Consider the following 18372-nt stretch of genomic DNA (forward strand, 5'->3'; position numbering starts at 1 on the left):
TTCCGCTATGTCGCTGCGTCTCAGTTCTCGACCTCATTCCATTCAGAGATGAAGTATTTCATGAAGCCTCATTACTACATTTGTCAATTTTTTTAATCCTTGCAAAAACCTTATACCTTATGATGTAGGTACTATTATTATCCCCAGTTTATAGCTGGGGAAACTGAGTCAGTGGTGGTATATAATTTCCCAAGGCTATATAGTTAGCAAGTGATGTAGCTGGGATTTGAACTCTAAACCTACCTTCTCTTTTTAAATTAAACTTGTTGGTGAAAAAAAAAAAATCAGATATATGGAAAAGTTGCAGAATATTGCGTCGGCTTTCCTCATCCAGTTGTTAGGTTATCAATTTTCCCTTTAATGTATGCTTTGTTTTAACGTTCTTTTATTTGAGATGAATCCTAAAGATTATTCCTTTGAACAACAAATGTTGGATGTGTATCTCCTAAGAATGAGGGCATCATTTTATCTAACCTCAGTGTACTTATCAAATTCAGAAAATTTAACATTGACAGAATACTGTCATTTAATATGTAGTTTATATTCAGCCGGGTGCAGTGGCTCATGCCTGCAATCCCAGCACTTTGGGAGGCCAAGGTGGGTGGACCACTTGAGGTCCAGGGTTTGGGGCCAAAACTGGCTAACGTGGGTGAAACCCAGTCTGTACAAAAATACAAAAATTAGCCAGGCATGGTGGTGTGTGCTTGTAGTTCCAGCTACTTGGGAGACTGTGGCACAGAATCTTGACCGGGAGGTTTGGGCGGCCCAGGATGTGCCTGCATCAAGCCTGGGTGACAGAAACAAAAAACTCAGTCTCAAAATATGCCATGTCCCATATATATCTATATATATATATAGTTTATATTCAAATTCAAATGATTGTCCTGTTACTGTTACTCATTCTAATAGCACTTTTTTCCCCCAATCCAGGATCTAATTCTGAATCACATTTAATTGGATTGTCTCCTGTTTCTTTCGATGCTTTTAATCTGGACTTGGCTGCAATGCGCTTTCACGGGCGTGGCGCTGCTTTTTTTTGAGACGGAATGCGGCTCACCCAATAAGCCAGGCTGGAGGGGGCAGTGGCACGATCACCGACTCACTGCAACCTCCATCTGCGGGGTGCAGGCGGTCCTTCTGTCTCAGCTTCCTGGTAACTGGGACTACAGGCGCCGCGCCAGCCGCGCCTGTGATTTTCAGCCATTTTTAGTAGAGGCGGGGTTTCATCATGTTGGCCGGGTTAGGTGCGGTGCTCTGACACCGTGATCTGCCCTTGGCCTCCAGGTGCTGGGATTTTGGTAGAGACCACTGCTTTTACGATCAACATTGACATTTGCCAAAAGGCCATGACTTCGCTGGTGGAATATCCTTTTAATTTGAGTTTGTCTGTTTCTTCATGATTATATTCAGGTCATACATTTTGGCAGAAATACTACATAAGTGATATTGTGTCCTTTTGAGCCTATACTCTTGACCCCTACACCATATTAAGTGTGAGTTACATTTGGGCTTGCTTGACAGCGGAGCTCAAAAAGATGAGGCGCCCTTCTAGAGACTGATTTGGAAATCTTCAACAGGGGTTTGCATGTAAAGAAGCCATGTAGAGTGATGGGCTTCCTCAGTGATTTGAGGATAGAGTTCCAATGGTTCTTTTTTTTTTTTTTTTTTTTTTTGGGGCGGGATACCGGCTCTGTCGCCCAGGCTGGAGTGCAGTGGCTTGATCTCGACTCACTGCAAGCTCCACCTCCCGGACTCCATGTTCTCCCTCAGCCTCCGAGTAGCTGGGACTGAAGCCGCCACCACGCCCGGCTAGTTTTTGTATTTTTAGTAGAGGCGGGGAGGTTTCACTGGCCGGGACGTGCAGATTACCGACCTGCGTGATCCACCCGCCTCGGCCTCCCAAAAGTGCAGGATTACAGGCTTTGAGGCTGCAGCCTTGACCTCAATGGGTTCTGCACATTTAAGGGAAGGGGAAGGGGAGTGCTTGATCTGCAAAAGATTGAAAGGGAGACTGACTGATGTCGTAAAGGGAGGAGAATCAAGTGAGTTTAATATACCAAAAGTCAATGGAGGAGAAAGTTATGAGACACGGGATGGTCATCCATATCAGCTGCTCTAGAAATGTTTGGTAAAATGAGGACTGAAAAGTGTGCATTGCATGTGGTAATTAGAGTCTGTTGATGGTAGCAAGAGAGATTTCAGTGAAATGCTGGAGAAGAGAGGTAGTAGAAGAGCCATATTCTGGGAAGTTAAGAAGTAAGAAAAATTTTTAGTTACCTTTGATGATACAGTGCAAAGATAAGGAGGCCAAGAAGTTCACAAGCTGTACCTAACCCACAGCTGTTTGGTAGTCCAGAGTGCAGACAGCATCTGGAAGCCTGAAACTGGATTGCAGGTTATCCTGGCAGACAGATGAGTACAGCTGTGGGAAATCCAGAGACAGTGGGAAATCCAGAGACAGGGGACACTTGGAAGTCTAGTACTTCTTTGCTACAGACATCTGGGGAACTCAGGACAATTGCATACTGAGTGTTGAATTCACTCTTACTTTTGGCCTCATAGTACTGAAGAGGGCTTCTTTTTTAGGATTATGGGCTAAGGGGGTCAGGCAACTTTTGAGGTTCTCTGTACTCTCATTAAGATCTACTTCTTGGCCCACAAAGCTAGCCAAGAAGGTTCAGCATCTCAGCAGTTGCATAGCCACTTGAAAAGGGTTTAGGCAACTTACGTGAACTTGCCCAATGTCTGGAACTGCTCTGGGTTTTTTTTTTTTTTTTTTTTTTTGAGATAAGAGTCTCGCTCTGTCACCCAGGCTGGAGTGCAGTGGGGCGATCTTGGCTCACTGCAACCTCTGCCTCCTGGGTTGAAGCCATTCTCCTGCCTCAGCCTCCTGAGTAGCTGGGACTACAGGCGCACACCACCACGCCCAGCTAATTTTTGTAGTTTTAGTAGAGACAGGGTTTCGCTATATTGGTCAGGCTGGTCTTGAACTCCTGACTTCGTGATCCACCCACCTCGGCCTCCCAAAGTGCTGGGATTACAGGCTTGAGCCACCACGCCCGGCCTGGGTCTTCTGATTATATCATGGCTTAGATGTGGGGAACTTCCTCCCCACCCCCACCTGCCCCCACAAGAGCCAGGGCTTGTAAGATAAATGTCCTTGAGGCCCTCAGAGTTAACTATTAATCATCTTTATGATCTGATTCTTTGACTAGGAAAGATTCCCTTTCCCTCGCAGAGTTGATATGTCAGGGCTCTTGATTTATGTTTTTAACACATGTATGTTGAGTACCTATTGTGAACCAAATTCCCAATTGTGAGACAGCTGGGAACACAGCAGTGAATAAGACACACATAGTCTTTATAAACTTATAGTCTAGTTAGAGTCATATAAAAAGCAAACTTGTAAGTGAATAAAATACTTACTGTTGGAATTACTATAAAGGACACAGAGGGTCCTCAAGGAGGGTGATAAGGGAAGACGGGCAACTTTAGATTTATAGTGAATTAGAATAATTCTAGCCACTGAAACAGATAAACTTCAAATTACTAATGCTTAAGACAGTAGATATAACTGCTTATATAAAGACCAATCAGCAGGGGCAAGAGGAGGCTCTGTTCCACATAGTTATTCAGGGATGATCCAGGGTAATAGGGTCCTTGCTATCTTTTTTTTTTTTTTCTTTTGAGACAGAGTTTCACTCTTATTGCCCAGGCTGAAGTGCAATGGTGTGATCTCGGCTCACTGCAACCTCCAGAGGTTCAAGTGATTCTGCTGCCTCAGCCTCCCAAGTAGCTGGGATTACAGGCATCTGCCACCACACCCAGCTATTTTTTGTATTTTTAGTAGAGACAGGGTTTCACCATGTTGGTCAGGCTGGTCTCGAACTCCTGACCTCAGGCAATACACCCACCTCAGCCTCCTAGAGTGCTGGAATCACAGGCGTGAGCCAGCACGCCTGGCCGGTCCTTGCGATCTTTTTTTTTTTTTTTTGAGACGGAGTCTCGCTCTGTCGCCCAGGCTGGAGCGCAGTGGCTGGATCTCAGCCCACTGCAAGTTCCAGCTCCTGGGTTTACGCCATTCTGCCTCAGCCTCCCTAGTAGCTGGGACTACAGGTGCCCGCCACCTCGCCCGGCTAGTTTTTTGTATTTATTTATTTTTTTTAGTAGAGACGGGGTTTCACTGTGTTAGCCAGGATGGTCTCGATCTTCTGACCTCGTGATCCGCCCGTCTCGGCCTCCCAAAGTGCTGGGATTACAGGCTTGAGCCACCGCGCCCGGCCGGTCCTTGCGATCTTTAACCCATGGCTCCCATGGCCTCTTTGTACGGCCAACAAAGAAGGGAATAAAGATCTCCCCTGGGAAATTTTTATGGGCCAGGTCTGGAAACTGTACATTACGTCTGGTTACATGCCATAGGCAGAACTCAGTGTGGTAGGCTGCTAATGGATCCACAGATATATCCCCATCCCAATCCTCAGAACCTGTGAATGTTACCTTGTTTGTAAAAAGGGTGTTTGTAGATGTAATTAATTTAAGGATCTTGAGATGACAAGATTTCTGTAGATTATTTAGGTGGCCCCTAAATGCCGTCACAAGTGTTCTTATGAGAGAGATGCAGAGGGGAGACAAGACAAAAGTGTTCTGTACCACACTGCCTTACATTGGTCTTTAATGGATATATCTTACCAACTTGGTAGAATCCTTAGAAGTTTTTTCTGAGTATCTATTATGATTAGGCGCTATGCTAGGCCTGGAATAAGCACAGGCAAATGAGACACAATCTCTGCTCTTAAGAAGCATGCCATTCAGGACAAGGGTCATGGTTCTTTTTTTTTTTTTTTTTTTTTTTTGAGACAAGGTCTTACTCTGTCGCCCAGGCTGGAGGCTCCAGTGCAGTGGCACAAATAAGGCTCACTGCAGCCTCAAACTTCCAGGCTCAAGCAATCCTCCTGCCTCAGCTTCGTGAGTAGCTGGGATGACAGGTATGTACCACCACGCCTGGCTAATTTTTAAATAAATTTTTGTAGAGATAGGGTCTTGCCATGTTTCCCAGGCTGGTCTTGAACTCCTGGGGTCAAGCAATCCTCCCATCTTGGCCTCCTGAAGTGTTGGGATTACAGGTGTGAGCCCCTGCACTCAGCCCATGTTTCTTTTTTATCTTGTATCTCAAGAACATTGTTGGAAACACATGTAAGGTGGTGATTAAATACTCTGTTATTGTTCAGTTGATATCTGCTATACTTCTGATTTAATTAAAAGAGTTCCTATTTTGCCAAATTTGTCTTTCCAGCTGCCCGAGGATTTCCACTTAGAACCTTAAATGACTGGTTCAGCTCTATGAGAATTTATGTAATTACTGGGGAAGGGAATATATGCACTCCACAGATGCCTTGTTCAGGTAAGGTATGGCAGAGAGGTTCTTCCTGGAAGGTGGAAAATTATGCCGGAGGCTCAAAGATCTGTCTATTGCAGGCTTGCCTCCAGCTCTCCTGCAGGAGCAGCAGCAGAGGTTTAGGGGCTTGGAAAATGGTTACGTCTGTGACTTTGTTTTCAGATTGAAACCCAGTGGCAAAGTCAGCAAGTGACTGGGCTTTGGTTTCAGGCTTACTTTTAATGATATGTACAAACCTGGAGCATACTTGGGCAACGCCTGTTAGTCGGAAGGGTCACTTCCTGTTTATAGCCTGAGCAGAAAATATATGCTCTTGCCCACTTCCTTGTTTCCATTTCACATAGCACAGTCATCATACCTGTGCCACACTCTTCAACCTCACTGAGGACTCAAGCCCTGGGCCCTTTAACAGTTGTGCTGTTAAAGTCCACTGCGACTGAATGGGGTTTCTGGGAAGTAACTCTCAAACATGGTCCACTGCCTACTGGTGGGCCACCAAGAGTCTCCTAATGCTGCCAACCCCCCAAAATATGGGACTTTTCTTGAGTTCTCCTTGGAACTTGATATGCATGTCCATGGGCCTTTAGTTTTGTATGTAACTTAAAGGCTACTTATTTATAACCTTAATAGTTACCTTGGTTTTTAAAGGTTATTACAATCTAATATTCAGAATCTAAAGTAAGTGTTGCTAGGGTTTAACATTTTTTCAATTGAGGTGAAATTCACATAACATATAATTAACATGTTAATGTGTACAATTCAGTGGTATTTAGTGTAAACTTTAGCAGTATTTGATGTATTCACAATATTATACATCCATCAGCTCTCTCTAGTTTCTTTTTTTTTTTTTTTTTTGAGAGGGTCTCACTTTGTCACCCAGGCTGTAGTGCAGTGGTACTATCATGTCCCCTTGCAGCCTCCACCTCCTGGGCTCAAGCGATCCTCTTACCTCAGTGCCCCCCAGCCAGAGTAGGCTAGGACCACAGGCGCAATCCACTGTGCTCAGCTAATTTTTTATGTGTTTTTGTAGAGATGGGAATCTCCCTATGTTGCCTAGGCTGGTCTGGAACTCCTGGGCTCAAGCCATCCACTCACTTTGGCCTCCTGAGGTGCTGGGATTACAGGCATGAGCCATCCCTGCCAGCCTTTAAAAAAAATTTTTTTTGTAGAGACAAGGTCTCACTGTGTTGCTCAGGCTGGTCTCACACTCCTGGGCTCAAGCAAGTCTACTGCCTTGGCTTCCCAAAGTGCTGGGATCACAGGTGTAGGCCACAGCACCTGGTCCAGTTTCAGAACGTTTTATCACCCCATACCCACTAAGAAGTTACTCCCCCATTGTCTCCTCCCTGATCTCCTGGTATCCTCTAATCTGCTTTCTGTCTTTATTGATTCACCTATTCTGAATATATCACATAAAAGAAATCATACAATATATGATCTTTTGTGTTTGACTTATCTCACTCTGGATAATGTTTTTGAGGTTCCTTCAAGTTGTAGCATGTAGCAATACTTCATTTCTTTTCGTGGCTGAATAATACTCCATTGTACATATATGCCACAATTTGTGTATTCATTCATCCATTAATGGACATTTGTCTTGTTTCTACCTTTTGGTTATTATGAATAATAGCTGCTATAAGCATTTGTATATAAGTTTCTACGTAAACATATGTTTTCATTTCTCCTGGATATACATCTTGGAGTGGAATTTCTGGGTCATATGTTAATTCTCTAACTTTTTGAGGAACCACCAACTATTTTCCAGTGCTGCACTATTTTACATTCCTATGTAAATGTAAGTGTTCCTATTTCTACACATCCTCAGCAACACTTACCTTCCTTTTTCAAAAAAAAAAAAAAAAAATATATATATATATATAAGCCATCCTAGTGGGTATGAAGTGGTATCTCATTGTGGTTTTAATTTGCACTTCCTTAATGACTAATTATGTTGAACATCTTTTTATGTGCTTTTTGGCTTTTTGTATACCTTCATTGGAGAACTGTCTGTTCAAGTCTTTTGCATATTTTTTTTTTAATTTAAATCAGATTGCTTGTCTTTTTGTTGTTGAGTTGTAAGCATTCTTTATATAGTCTGGATATGAAATCCTTGTCAGATATATTATTTGCAAATATTTTTAGGTTTTCTTTCACATTCTTGATAATGCCTTTTTTTTTTTTTTTTTTTGAGACAGAGTCTTCCTCTGTCACCCAGGTTGGAGTGCAGTGGCACCATCTTGGCTCACTGCAACCTCTGCCTCCCTCGTTTAAGTGATTCCTGTGCCTCAGCCTCCTGAATAGCTGGGACTGCAGGTGTGCGCCACCATGCACAGCTAATCTTTGTATTTTTAGTAGAGATGGAGTTTCACCATGTTGTTCAGGCTCATCTAGAACTCCTGAGCTCAAATGATCTGCCTGCCTCGGCCAGTGGGTTATAGGTGTGAACCACTGTGCCCAGGCAAAAATGGCTTTTAATGCACAAAGGTTTTTAATTTTTTTTTTTTTTTTTAAGTTTATAAAGAAAAGAGGTTTAATTGGCTCACAGTTCCACAGGCTGTATAGGAGGCATGGCTGGGGAGAAGGTTTTAAATTTTTATCAAATTTCTCTTTTTTTCTCTTGTTGCTCATGCTTTTGATGTAAAATTTAAGAATTCATTGCCAAATCCAATGTCATGAAGATTTAATCCCTGTTTTCTTCTAAGGATTTTATAGTTTTAGCTCTTATATCAAGTTTGTCTAACCCATGGCCCAGGATGGCTTTGAATGCAGCCCAACACAAATTCATAAACTTTCTTAAAACGTTACGAGATTTTTAAAAATAGCTCATCAGCTATCGTTAGTACTAGTATATTTTATATGTGGCCCAAGACAATTCTTCCATCAATGTGGCCCAGGGAAGCCAAAATATTGGCCACCTCTGTCTTATATTAAGGCCATTAATTCATTACAAGTTAGTTTTTGTCTGTAGAGTGAAGTTAGAGAGGAACCTCATTCTTTTACATGCAGATATCCAGTTGTCCCAGAATCATTTTTTGAAGAGACTTATTTTTTTCTCATTGAATGGTCTTGGCATTCTGTCAAAAATCAGCTGTTCATAGATGCTTGGGTTTATTTCTGGACTCTTAATTTATTCCATCGGTCTCTAAGTCTGTCCTCGTGCCAGTAACACACTGTCTTGATTACAATAGTTTTGTAATAAATTTTGGATTAAAGCAAAATAACTTTACAGCTGTCCATTTACTTTATCCAGTTAAATCACTTTGGGGAATGTAACCCAAGGTAGTAAGTAAAACTCGTGTTTATTGTAAGGTTAATTGGAAAGTCAGAAACAACAAAAAGTATCATCTATCCATATGATGAAATACTATCCAGCTTTGAATTTATGAAGTAAATTAACAGTATAAAGACATTTCTTATAATATTAAGTAAAAGAGCCAGATTTAAAAAATCATGTGACTGGCCTGTAATCCCAGCACTTTGGGAGGCCGAGGTGGGCGGATCACGAGGTCAGGAGATCGAGACCATCCTGGCTAACATGGTGAAACCCCATCTCTACTAAAAATACAAAAAAAATTAGCTGGGCATGGTGGCGGGCGTCTGTAGTTCTAGCTACTTGAGAGGCTGAGACAGGAGAAATGGCGTGAACCTGGGAGGCGAAGCTTGCAGTGAGCCAAGATCGCGCTACTGCACTCCAGCCTGGGTGACAGAGCGAGACTCTGTCTCAAAAAAATAAAATAAAATAAAAATAATATGGCTGATATGATCATGATTATATAAAGAATATTCACAGAGATTCTACAAAGAAATACACCAAAATATTAAGTGTTTGGTGGTAGAATTATAGATGACTTTTTTCCACTCCTCTTTTCTCTCTTTTCCAAACGGATAGTCCTCATTAAGCATGTATTACTTTTTTTCATCATCAAACTTTATTAAGTAAAACACATGTCTGTGCACAAGTATAAGTAATGCACCAATCTATTCATAGGGTTGTTTTCATGTTGATTTGAATCCCTGCACAACAGGAAGTGATATGCCTTCAATTGGTGATAGCTGGAGGAAATCGCTTTAGCATTATTCTGCCTGACTTCTCTTCTTGCGTCAGTTTGCTTCAGCATTATTTTTTAAGTTCTTCCTTCTCACATATTCCTTGACTTCAAGGTAACTGAATTTTTTTCCTTCTCATTATAATTCCCAGTTATTGCCTATGGAGCCCCACCTGCAGGATATGGAGCCCCACCTCCCGGATATGGAGCACCTGCAGGATATGGAGCCCCACCTCCCGGATACGGGGCCCCACCTGCAGGATATGGAGCCCAACCTGCAGGAAATGAAGGCCCGCCTGTGGGATACAGAACCTCACCTGCAGGATATGGAGCTCCACCTCTTGGCTATGAAGCCCCATCTGCAGGAAATGAAGGCCTGCCTGCGGGATACAGAGCCTCACCTGCTGGATCTGCAGCAGCCCAGGCTCCTGAAAACGAGGCTTCTCTTCCCTCTGCCTCCTCTTCTTAGGTCCATTCTTAACCTTCTAAGATGTAAACCTTGAAGACTCATCAAGCAAAGAGGTACCCTAAAATTGAAGTCAGGATAAGGAGGAGGACTCAGGTATGTGATCACAGGCTTCTCGCAGGTAGTTGTTCCACTCTTTGGAAGGGCAATCTTATGGGGGAAGATGAAGCTTTACTTCTGCGCCTAGATTTTAGAAGCAGAATCAACTCTTGAGTAGCTGGCTAAAGGAAGAGTACTGTTGTAGGGCTAATTCCCTAGTAATTTGGTTGACATTGGGTTGCATTTTCTTTTTTTTTTTTTTTTTTTTGAGACGGAGTCTCGCTCTGTCACCCAGGCTGGAGTGCAGTGGCCGGATCTCAGCTCACTGCAAGCTCTGCCTCCTGGGTTTACACCATTCTCCTGCCTCAGCCTCCCGAGTAGCTGGGACTACAGATGCCCGCCACCTCGCCCGGCTAGTTTTTTGTATTTTTTAGTAGAGACCGGTTTTCAACGGGTTAGCCAGGATGGTCTCGCTCTCCTGACCTCGTGATCCACCTGTCTCGGCCTCCCAAAGTGCTGGGATTACAGGCTTGAGCCACCATGCCCGGCCTGGGTTGCATTTTTAAGCATAACTTTTTCCACACTCACATTCAAGGTTCCTGTCTTCCCATTCTCATTCAAGAAACATTTATTATGCTCTGTTTGCACTAAGATGCGTGCTAAAAACAACGCGGTGAAACCCCGTGCAGTGAGCTGAGATCCGGCCACTGCACTCCAGCCTGGGCGACAGAGCCACTCCCCGTCAAAAAAAAAAAAAAAAAAACAAACAAAAACATCATGTTGAACACTTAGTTGTTTGAAAAAGCTAAATTTTCAATAGTATTATAAATTGTGGTACATCCATAAAATGGAGTATTATACATCTGTTGAAAACTATGTCTAGAGGTAGAGAAAGCCTTTTGAGGAGGCCAAAAACAAATAAAATCATAAATTTGACTATATCAAAATTTAAAACTTCTCTATGATAAAAGTTAAAAGATAGGCAACAGAATAGGAGAAAGTGATTTCCAACATATATATTAACTTATAGTCAGAATATGTGAATAACTATAAATCCTCCCCAAAATGACAGAAATATGAATTGCCAAACAAACAAGACAATAGCATGGCCAAAAAATGTTTGAAAAGATGTTCAGCTTGACTAGTGTTAGGGAAATGCAACTTGAGAAAACATTTTTATCTCCAAAGATTTACAGATATTAAAACTCTTGATCTGGCACTTTCACATCTTAAAATCTACCTCTGAGAAATACTTGCACGTGTGCACAGAAGTGCATGTGGGAAGATTTCATTATATTCATTGTTTCTAATAGCACAAAATTAGAAATAACCTGTATGTCCATTAAAGGAAATATATGAATAGATTATGGTATGCCCATACTACGTATGCAGAAATTTCTAAGACTTGATAAGGAGAAAAGCAAGTTGTAGGGAGCATATACTATAGTGATTTTCAGCCTCATCAGACTGAATGCCCCATTTTATAACAAATATTTATATTTTATAATAAACGTTTATATTTGTATATTTATAACAAATATTTTGTAATGTCTCCACTTCAATGAAGTTTGTAGATAATTGCATATGATTCCACACCATTTCAACCAAAATTAATATGGCATAAATGTGATAGAGGAAATAAAAGGAGTTTGTAGTAAAATTTTAAGTGTTTTAATACATAAATGCTCAGATTCTACCACACTAGAAGACATACTGAAGTAATCAAGGGTTCACTCCCATATACATAGTCGCCATAGGTATAAAGTCTAGAAATGCTAACTGATATGAATATGTTGCTTTGGTGACTTGAATACCATTGCTATTGGCAATATTGTTCTCCAAAATGGTGAACAACCTTTGAAAATTTTCCAAATAAAACAAAGTTTAGTCTTCCCTTGATTTACACAGTGGTGGAATTCCTGAAAATTTCTGTATATATTAAAGTAATATAAAACAGAGTCAGGCTCTAGGCTCAAATGATTATAAACGTGCTTCACCTACATCACTGGCTGGAGAGCCATTTGAAAGTCAGGAGACATAGGACAATTAAGGTACTGCCCTGTACCTTTCAGGATGTCTCTGATCTTCGACTCCTCACCCATTAAATGCCAATAATGGCCTCTAACTGTGATAACCAAAAATGCTCCCACTTATTTCCTAATTGCTCCCTGGGGGGCAGTACCATCCCTGCTGAGGACCACTATTCTAGACTGTTTCAAGGTTTTTAGCCCCTTCAGAGCTCACCATTCTCCCACACTGGCAAGGTAGGCAAAGTTCCTAATTTCATTGGCCTTTCCTTATCTTATTGTAGGCTCATCAAGCCACTTAAAAGGGAGGCCTTAAAAATATATTAGTAGCCAGGTGTGGTGGCACATGCCTGTAATCCCAGCACTTTGGGAGGATAAGATGGGAGAATCACTTGAGGCCAGTTCAAGACCAGCTTGGGCAATATGGCAAGACCCTGTCTCTAGCAGGGAGGGGAAAAAAACAAACAAACAAAAAAAGCCAGGTGTTGTGCGCAGTTGACCCAGAAGACGTTTAAATCAATATATTTTCTATGCTTTTTTTTTTTTTTGAGACAGTCTTGCTCTGTCACCCAGGCTGGAGTGCAGTGGCACAATCTTGGCTCGCTGCAACTTCCACCTCCCAGGTTCAGGCAATTCTCGTGCCTCAGCCTCCTGAGTAGCTGGGATTACAGGCAGGTAACACCATGCCCCGCTAATTTTTTTTATTTTTAGTAGAGATGGGGTCTGGCCATGTTGGCCAGGCTTGTGTTGATCTCCTGGCCTCAAATGATGTGCCCATCTCAGTCTCCTGAAGTGCTGGGATTACAGGCATGAGCCACTGCACCTGTATGTATATTTCTTATATGTAGTTGAAATCATGCTATATAGTGTTTCACCAGATATTTTACATTTTCATAGGTTTTTAAGAAATGCTTGTAAATATTGTTAGTGACTACATAATATTCTGTGACACAATCACACCATAATGTATTTTCTCAATCCCTCTTTTAAGGTATTTGTTTCCAGGTTTTTGTTATTACAACTTCGTGATTAACTTCTTTGTATATGGAGCTTTGTAAAAGTTTTAAATGCTTTCCTTAACACAGCTTAGAGTCATTGATTGATCTGCGTTGTGAAAATTAGGAAACCAGATGCACCCATGTTTTCAAGGACAGCCTTTCTTAAGGAAGTCAGGTAGATATTAATGGGTTTTATGTGAAATGGAGTAACTGGGTTAAATATAATTGAAAAAGACAAGAAAACTGGTATCTTTACAATTTCTTAGAGCCTTGACTATACTAATGGACATAATCTCCAAGAAGGGGAGATTTTCAAAATTTACAGTTTTTTCAAAATTATTTGATTTTAGAATATTCAGTAAACATTTTGTTCAGTGGAACAAACTTTGAGAAACATTTTCTGGAATTATGGGATATTATAATTAGAACGGACTTCAGGTATCAGAAGTATGCTAGACCTTAAAGCTCTTTCCAAAAATGAAGACAAGTCAAAAGATGATTCTTCCTTCCATTCCAAAAAAAAAAAAAGAGCTTTATGTCCAATTTACAGAAAGCAGGGTGGGACATCTTGAAGATATAATATATAGAAAGTAGCTGCTGCTTCTCTCAGAAATTACTGGGATAGAGTTACGGGTCTAGGAAGCTGGAATGTCAAAACACAAGGACAGCCACTTTGCCCAGGCAACTGGCATGAAGGGAAGAAGTGAAAAGGGAAAGTGTGATTGTAAACCTCTCTAAAGTTTCTAAACAGGGAATCCAGGCAATATTGGATCTCAGACATGGGTCATAGGATCTGGTGCTTTTATCCCTAAAATTTTTAGAGGAAAATAACGAGATATTTTTAAGAGTTTCTTCTTTTCTTACTTCCAAACTACAGTATGTGGGCAACAGTGACAAGGAGAGGAAGAGAGGAGAAACTCAACCAACTCGAGCAGGGATAAGGTTTCCCTTGTTCAGCTTTTCAGTGTCTGCTGGAATGTGACGGTAAGTTGGGAACAGGGTAAATGGGTGAGGCCTTTTTTATATCAGAAAGTTTTCTGAGTAACTGATATCTGGCAAATATTTGGGGATTAGAATTCTAAAAGAATACAAACTAGACTTCTCTTCTGCTCTTAATTTTAGTTATACTTGTACCAGGTAGATTTGAGGTGAGGTCCAGTTACCTGAAAAGCGTAGCAGGTGCGAGTTTCTTAAAGGTGTTCTCCTGTGCAAAGGGTACCTGTTTACGTGGTCCACCAAACTGCCCCAATACAACCAAAGGCTGTGACTGTAAGGATAGAAGCAAATGGAGCCACAGGTTGGAGCCACAGGTTGGAGCCACGTGGTGCTGTGTGGCACACCCACTGTTAGTTAGCTCCCACTGTCTGATGCAGTTGTTTCCCCAAAGACTCAGTCGAATTTGTTCTATAAGAAGAGCTTTGTGTCCCATATATTCAAAGGACCCTGGTTTTTGCTTTGCTTAGGACAAATCCAGTCAGAATTCAGCTGAGCCTTTTGCATGCTCAAAGCACTCATGTGGTGAGTTCCTCAGCTCCTCACTGACATTTTGAATACTTTCTTTCTGACTCACTCACTGTGCTGGTGGATTCCGCTCTTCCTGTCTCTTCCCCAGCTGCAATACAGAAACTAGACTCTGTTGTCTACTCTTTCATTTCCTATTAGAAATATAAAGGGATAAAAATAAGAAGACCTTTTAGTCCTGGACTATCTGGTATTGGCCCCTAAAATGAACCTCCAAATACTCCTTTTCATGGGTAAGTGGATGCTCCCCAGCCTGCTGGAGCAGAACCTTCCTGGCTCAGCTACCCTGAGATATCAGGAGGAAATCTAGCTGGTGATTTTTCTCTTTTTGGTTTTTTTTTTTTTTTTTTGAGATAGTCACGAAGGCTCCCTTCCCCCAGGCTGGGGTACAGTGGCATGATCTTTGGCTTACTGCAACCTTTGGCCCACATGAGTTCCGGTGGTCTCCTACTTCAGCCTCCTGAATAGCTGGGATGACAGGTGCCTGCCACCATGCTCGGCTAATTTTTGTGTTTTTAGTGAAGACAGGGTTTCACCATGTTGGCCGGGCTGGTCTCGAACTCCTGACCTCAAGTGATCCACCCGCCTCGGCCTCCCAAAGTGCTGGTTGCGGGCTGGCCTGTGCCTGGCGATTTTTTCTTTTCTTTTTTTTTTTTTTGGGGGCGGTCTCATGCCCGGGGCGGTGCCCGGTGAAGGGTGCCATCTCGGCTCACTGCTGGCGCCCGCCTCCGGGTTCCGCCATTCTCCCTGGCTCAGCCTCCCGGTAGCTGGGACTACGGCCGCAGCGTGCCGGCTAATTTTTGTATTTTTAGTAGAGACGGGGTTTCACCGTGGTCTCGATCTCCTGACCTTGTGATCCGCCCGCCTCGGCCTCCCAAAGTGCTGGGATTACAGGCGTGAGCCACCGCGCCCAGCTGCCTGGCCAATTTTTCAATCCATAGATTAATATGTTCAAGAAATATTGCATGTCTTTGTTTTCTGTAAATTTATTTCTGTTACTAAGATCCCCACCACCATCTGCCTTGTCGGTGGGCTTCTCACAAATCCTAAGATTATGCAAAGGTATCCAGATTTCATTTGGCACCAAGATGCTGAGAAGGTTCTTTTGGTTATCAGACTGCTTCTGAAACAGCCACTATCCAGTCCTGGCAGTTCCATCAAGTCTAAAAGCTTGTTTCCTTGGGACCCCAGAATGGTGGGGCTTAGAAACCAGGGTGTCAGAGATCCAACTCTGTGTACCATATTGCTCCTTAGAGCTGGGGAGTAGGACCCCAAAGCCCTCCTTATCCTTGCGAATCTCACAATTCCTTCCTTAAACTTCCAGATTCTGCCCTCTCAGCTGTGCTGTTGGTCTGCATCACCTCCATCTCTTAAGCATCTACCCTAATCCAAATCTCAGGATTTGGGTTTACACAAAAGGTAATAGAAAGCCTTTGCCTTCATGTTAACTTGGCTTTCCTTGCCCAGCACTTTGTTGCTTGCTTGAAAATCATGTATGTATATGTATAAAATGTAGAAGCCCAATTCAAATTAATAATGTAAAAAATTTTTCTGTTATACAGATTACCTCACTGTCAGGTAGGAAATGAAACATACGGTATTCTTCCTGGCCTTTGCCTTGAGAGTCTTCTGGAGCCTGAAGAGGGTGGGGCAGACAACCATGGACTGCTAGAGAATAAACTTTTTTTGAAGCTTCCAAAATGGATTAGAAAGAAGGGGTTCTGTCAAAGGGAAAGGGTCTATACAGATGTGATCAGCAGTTTGATTAGTTTAGATGTGTGATTTAGTAGCCAACATAAGAAACTTGTGTAATTTTTAGTAATTGGAATTTATTATAAATAATAAAACAGGGTATTAATTGAGTTATTAATGTTATGGTATCTTCGGGGTGTCACTTTTCTGGCCAGAAACCTCTGTGGCCAAGTGGCACCTCTGCCCAAGTTTTGCTTGGGCCCACTGGGTTCATTCCACCCACCTGGCCTGGAAGGCTGCACTTGGCTCATGCTACTGGCCTGGATCCCATGCCTGCCAAGGGAGATTGCGTGGAGTGACAAGGGGCGTGTGGGGAAGTGTGGGGTCTGGCTGTTGTTCAGTCAGACGTGCCAGCTGCTGCAGGGGGTGGTCAGCTTCAGTTACCAGCATGGGTGCCAGTTCTCTGCCAGGCTGCAGCTGGACCAGTCACACTCCAAGCAGCTTCCACAGCTGGCACTAGCGAAAAGGTGGCGCCCAGAAACTTGGAGATGCTAGGAACCGTAGGGCCCCAAAGAGGGAGTCACAGCCCTGGCTCGGAGAGCTCCCAAATCTGGGCTTCCCAAAGGGTCGCAGCTCTTCTTTTCTTCTCTTTGTCTACAACATGGTGAGCAAGGGGCATGTCTCAGCCCTGTTTGTGTTGCAGGTCTTTTAGCCTCATTTAGTGGGTCCAGAGTTATTGAATGAGGTACACAGACAAGTAGAGGGTGAGCAATGAGAATGAGGTACACAGACAAGTGTGGTGAGCAAGACAGAGCAGCTATTGAGCGACAATAGCTCAGAGGAGGCCTTGGAGTGGGTATCTCCTATCTGCAGGCAGGTCTTCCTGTCATCTCTGCAGCTCTCAGCAGAGAGGAGGTCCTGGAGTGGGTAGCTACTCCCTGCAGCTGGTCGTCCCAACATCTGCTTAGCTCTGGCTGAGCCCAGGGCTTTTATGGGCCTCAGAGGGGAAGAAATGCGTATCGATTGGTCCATATGTGGCCATGGGCAGGCCCAGAAAAGGCACCACAAGTTCTCACTCCAGTCCGTGGGACTGGCATCCTGACCCTCAGCTTTCAAGCCCTCCCTGGCCTGCAGGTGGGACCTCACCAGGGACTCATCCCCTTCTACCAGGAATCTGTCTGCCTCCTGCCATTCATGGTACCCAGGCTATAGGTGCCAAGCCAAGCTGCTCTCAGCTCCCCTCGGTTTCCTTCTGTGCTCATTGGTGCCCAAAATCTGAGGGGGCTGAGGCGGTAGGGGGCTGGTGAGTCAGCACTGCCCAACTTTGCTCTGAGATCAGAGAAGGCAGGGAGAAGCTAGGCAGTAGGAACAGGCATTTCCATGCCTGCAAGGGCAAGGGAGGCCTTCCTGGGCCCCCAACAATGCAGGGATGCCAGGGTCTGCAGCCATGGCTTGGGCGGCTGCAGCAGCATCCAGGGAGCTCCTGCCTCAACTTGGAAGGGGCAGGTCTCCCGCTTATCCCTGGCTTTTGCCTTCTCCATGGAGCATGCAGCCCTGGCCATGCTTAGTTGTTGGAGCCAGCGTGATGGCAGCAGCTGCTCCAGATGGCCTGCTGCTGCCATCATTAATATGTAGCTATTAAGCACAGTTGGTGAATCACTTTTTTGTCTTTTAAATTGTTTTGTGATAATTTAATTTTTATGACATATAAAAATTATATATAAGGTTTACAACTGAATTTTTGTGAAACATTGTGAAATGACCATCACATTCCAACTAATTAACATATCTATTACCTGTATATAGTTACCATTTTTATACCCTTTGACCAACATCCTCCATTTCCCCCTCTTCCCAGCCCCTGGCATCCACAATCCTACTTTCTGTTTTTATAGTTTGACTATTTTAGATTTGACATAAAAGGGAGATCATGCAGTATTTCTCTTTCTGTGTCTTGCCTATTTTGTTTAACATAACCTGCCCCAGCTTCATCCATTTTGTTACAAATGGCAGCATTTTCTTTTTTTTTTTTTTTTTTTTTTTGACGGAGTCTCGCTCTGTCGCCCAGGCTAGAGTGCAGTGGCCGGATCTCAGCTCACTGCAAGCTCCGCCTCCCGGGTTTACGCCGTTCTCCTGCCTCAGCCTCCCGAGTAGCTGGGATTACAGGCGCCCACCACCTCGCCCGGCT

General features: G+C 43.2%; 1 protein-coding gene across 5 annotated transcripts in view; it reads left to right on the forward strand.

Moving 5' to 3' along the window:
- The window catches only part of WBP2NL (WBP2 N-terminal like), a 39527-nt gene extending 23173 nt beyond the window's left edge, over positions 1–16354 (forward strand). For 3 of the 5 annotated variants that reach the window (XM_021921618.2, XM_031656238.1, XM_031656237.1), the window contains exons 5-10: positions 5294–5401; positions 9594–10003; positions 13059–13146; positions 13849–13955; positions 15817–15911; positions 16055–16354. In XM_021921618.2, the coding sequence (XP_021777310.2) occupies positions 5294–5401; positions 9594–9910 (425 nt within the window). In that variant the 3' untranslated portion in view covers positions 9911–10003; positions 13059–13146; positions 13849–13955; positions 15817–15911; positions 16055–16354. Of the gene's footprint in view, positions 1–5293; positions 5402–9593; positions 10004–13054; positions 13147–13848; positions 13956–15816; positions 15912–16054 lie in introns of all 5 variants that reach the window. The other 2 variants (XM_031656236.1, XM_031656239.1) reach the window with 2 other exon arrangements.
- The last annotated feature ends 2018 nt before the right edge of the window (positions 16355–18372 follow it).

This window comes from Papio anubis, chromosome 16 (assembly GCF_008728515.1).
Source record: "Papio anubis isolate 15944 chromosome 16, Panubis1.0, whole genome shotgun sequence".
Classification (NCBI taxonomy): domain Eukaryota; kingdom Metazoa; phylum Chordata; class Mammalia; order Primates; family Cercopithecidae; genus Papio; species Papio anubis.